This window comes from Priapulus caudatus, unplaced genomic scaffold (assembly GCF_000485595.1).
Source record: "Priapulus caudatus unplaced genomic scaffold, Priapulus_caudatus-5.0.1 Scaffold266, whole genome shotgun sequence".
In the NCBI taxonomy this organism is placed as follows: domain Eukaryota; kingdom Metazoa; phylum Priapulida; class Priapulimorpha; order Priapulimorphida; family Priapulidae; genus Priapulus; species Priapulus caudatus.
Window position 1 is genome coordinate 250,379 of NW_014577327.1, and position 3,647 is coordinate 254,025.

Sequence of the window (3,647 nt, forward strand, 5' to 3'; positions counted from 1 at the left end):
ATGCGAGTATATACGGTACCTGATACGACAACGACCCCTTCAGTATCACTAACAGCTGTGAACGACGGATAGCACTGTAGTACACACTCGCAGTCTCTGAAAGAACAAAAGAAAGAATGAGTGAATTAGTAAATGAATGAATGAATAAATGAGTGAATGAATGAATATATGGATAAATAAATGCGTGAAGGAAAGCACGAATAAATTAATGAATGTATGAATGAATCGATGAACGAACGAACGAACGTACGAGGCGGCATACGAACGTGTGCACTGTAATGACATAGTTTGCGTTGTCGTTCTTAGGCAGGAGGTGAAGCCAACACGTGCCGGCACTGACGTCTGGTGCATGAACCAGTTTCGTAGCTGGTCGAACGCGTGCCGTCTGCCCGGCGTCGTGCGCGACAGCATCGTCCGCCATTTTAAAACAGGTATCGTAAACACACAGCATCGTCACACCTGTACACGAGGGTCGGTCGAGCTGATACACAGAAAAGCGTCCTTTGTGGACAGGTGCCCGATACATGCAGGTGATCTATCACCGTACGATTGCCGCTCGAGGAAAATCGCGCGAATTGCCGTAGTAACCGTCTTCCCTCTCTCTCGATCGCTTTGCAGAGAGCGAGGGCGACTGCGATAGCCACCTGGTGGTGATGTGCCGGGGTCGCATTTATCGTCTGCCGACGCTCGACGATGCCGGCGAGCCGTTCACGCCGCCGGAGTTTCAGCGCCAGCTGGAGGCTATCGCGGCGGACACTGAGCGACGGGGACCCGGCCCGGGGCTCGGCATTCTCACCTGCGACGAGCGCACATCATGGGCACAGGTAGTGTTGCAGATCGGTCCAAATTTCATGATCGATCATCGGTTTTACAAAACGACCGATGATCGATTATAATCATCGATCATTTTAGATTGCGGCGATGACGCGGTGACGCCGTGTCATTGTCGACACAACCGGTGTATTGCGAAGGAATATTGACATTATTGTATGTGTAGCTAGTATTTAATGGTAAGTAAATTAAGGATACTGTTGGCATGATTGTATGTGTAGCTAGTATTTAATGGTAAGTAAATTAAGGATACTGTTAGGGTTACGGACGGGTAACACTCTAAAGGACATTGCAACATAACTGCTCATCAAATTCAATCAAAAAAATGAGTTTGAGTTGTCCTCGGTCGTCCGATTTTCTACTCGATTAATCAACTCGGCAGCCCAAACGAGTAATGATCAACGAACCGGAACACCACTAGGCTCAGGTGAGCAATCTGCGTCTCTACCGGTACGGGAACGCGGTCGCGCGTCCTCGTGTCGAAAGTCACTTGTAGGGAAGGGTTTTCGTTGTTACACGTTACACGTCGGGCAATGATCGTAGACAGTGATGGTCGAAGGCATCGTGTATAATATAGACAAATATTTAGCATGGCGGGTGCATTTTAGGATGGCGGGGCTCGACGATAGCCTGGCAGGCCGCCAGGCTATAAGTGCTTTTGGAGAACTCTGTAGTATGTATTATATATACGTTGTAAGTTTATATTTAGAGGTATTGTATATGCAATGGCATAGGTTCACTATATACTAGGTAATCTTCTAGTACATTTTCCCGGGTATGTTATGCAAAACGCTAGGTCAATAGCCCGAGATGTGATAAATACTGCCACATCGGGTTTGAAGTGCAAAACGCTAGGCCATGGCTATATGCATGCTATCAGGAGTAAGATAATATAGGTCCTATATTATCTTACTCCTGATGCTATCACTATCTCGTTATCGTTTTGGCAAGTATACAGTTTATCTAAACGACTCCGATAAGAGCCTGCTGCTTACCTGGGTGTAAATATGCAAGCTCAATATATGCTAACATAATCTACGGATTACCGCCCATGCATCTTATACGTTTAAAAAAAACAACTTGGCTTAAAACATCTGTAAATGTAACTTAGTCACGTACAACTTTTGCATCTTGGAAGGCTGCTTTATAATTCTGGTGGTATCGCCTTTCGCCAGCCATGGACACGTGTTGTATCTTGCCTAACGTTATGATATTGTTTGAAATAAATTTGGCCATAGTGCAGGATTTTCGTCTAGGAGAGAAGAACCCCAATCGAAGTTTCCAACCGATTCTGTTGCCATCCCAATGTTCCCACTACTGTAATTGATCTTGATTCGCACTTCTGATTTCATGCAGCTTGTACTTGGAACCAGGACAAAACACTCGAACGTCCGCCATGAGTTCTTTGGCGGGGCCGGATGGAGGAACCGGTGAGGCGACGTTCCAATTCCAGGACGGGTTACGGTCGTTGCCTGTTCCATCGCTGGACCAGACTCTGGCTAAGTACCTCGACTCAGGTACGTTTGTGGCCCACCTTCTCAACGATCGCGATTCACCGATGTATCGGTTATCACATGCTTTTATGTAGCATGCTCCATTTGAGTGGCAACCAATAAAGCGCACACACGTGCACGCGCACGTATATACACTCATTGCCTCGGTTTGATCACTGTTCACCGGTTGCCTTGCTGACAGTGAGACCACATGTAACTGAAGCTGAGTTGCAGGCGACGGAAGCCATAGCAGAGAGGTTTCGCACGGGTATTGGCCAGCAGCTTCAGGAGAAACTTCTGGAGATTGGCAGAAGGCAGCGAAACTGGGTAATATAGCATGCGCGCTGAGAGGGCGGGGTGAGATTCAATCGAATCGGCGGGTTTTTGGTTAATTACCGTACTTACTGGGCGGAGCTTATCCCTCATTCATATGTCACACCCTCTGTTGTTGTGTTGAAACACCTGAGTTCTATTACGTTATGAAAACCTGACGGATGTAACCGATCAACCCTTTCTTCCTCCCTCGGTTTGTCCTCCTTTCTACATTAGAGTTTTGAAAATGCCCCCAGCAAATATACCTCCACATACCAAGTTTAGTATGGTTACACACTCACCACATTAACACCCTCACCTAGCACAGATCTATGTTTTAATAACAAACCTTAAGTATCGTAATGAAAGATAAATTTAAAATTATAAACTTTAAAAAAAATAAATTATTAACTCTAACTATAACTACGTCTTTTAGTCAACAAGAAAATAACTGTATAATCGCCGTAATTTATTGCTAGAGAATATTAGCGCGGTGCTATGCAAAGCGGCCCATATATTACGTACGATTTTGGTCAACGTAATCGAGTTCCACGATGAGCATACAGCTAATCGGGTGAATCATCTAGTCAAAGTGTAGCTATTAATACCCCCCCCCCCTGGGTGTTAGGTTGATCTGTGTTTCACGACGAAAGCTACGCAATAGACCTGTGACTCCATCTAAGCCGCCTATGCTCCATGCAGATCACAAATAACTGACACCTACTTCCGATATGGGCAACGTTATTGTAAGGACTAAAAAGGCAATGAATGAAAACTTAGCACAGCAATGCTCATCAGATTTAATGGCTACTCTCTGTAAAAGCGTTAATACTGCATATTTATCTTATACAGTACAGGCATTGCGTCATTATTGTTCGCAAGTAAAGTGTGCAGATATTCAGCAAAAAACACCAATGTGGTGAAACATTCAAACTTTTTTTTATCGATACTAAAATTGATACTGGTGGCTATAGCTTGATTCCGTTCCACCTGGGCGAATAAATAGAGGTT

General features: G+C 45.0%; 1 protein-coding gene across 1 annotated transcript in view; it reads left to right on the forward strand.

Moving 5' to 3' along the window:
- Window positions 1-3,647, forward strand: part of LOC106808294 (peroxisomal carnitine O-octanoyltransferase-like) — a 30,084-nt gene that overhangs the window by 10,504 nt on the left and 15,933 nt on the right. Inside the window, exons 2-3 of the mRNA XM_014810949.1 lie at window positions 2,188-2,348; window positions 2,527-2,651. Coding sequence (XP_014666435.1) covers window positions 2,188-2,348; window positions 2,527-2,651 — 286 coding nt within the window. The remainder of the gene's footprint in view (window positions 1-2,187; window positions 2,349-2,526; window positions 2,652-3,647) is intronic.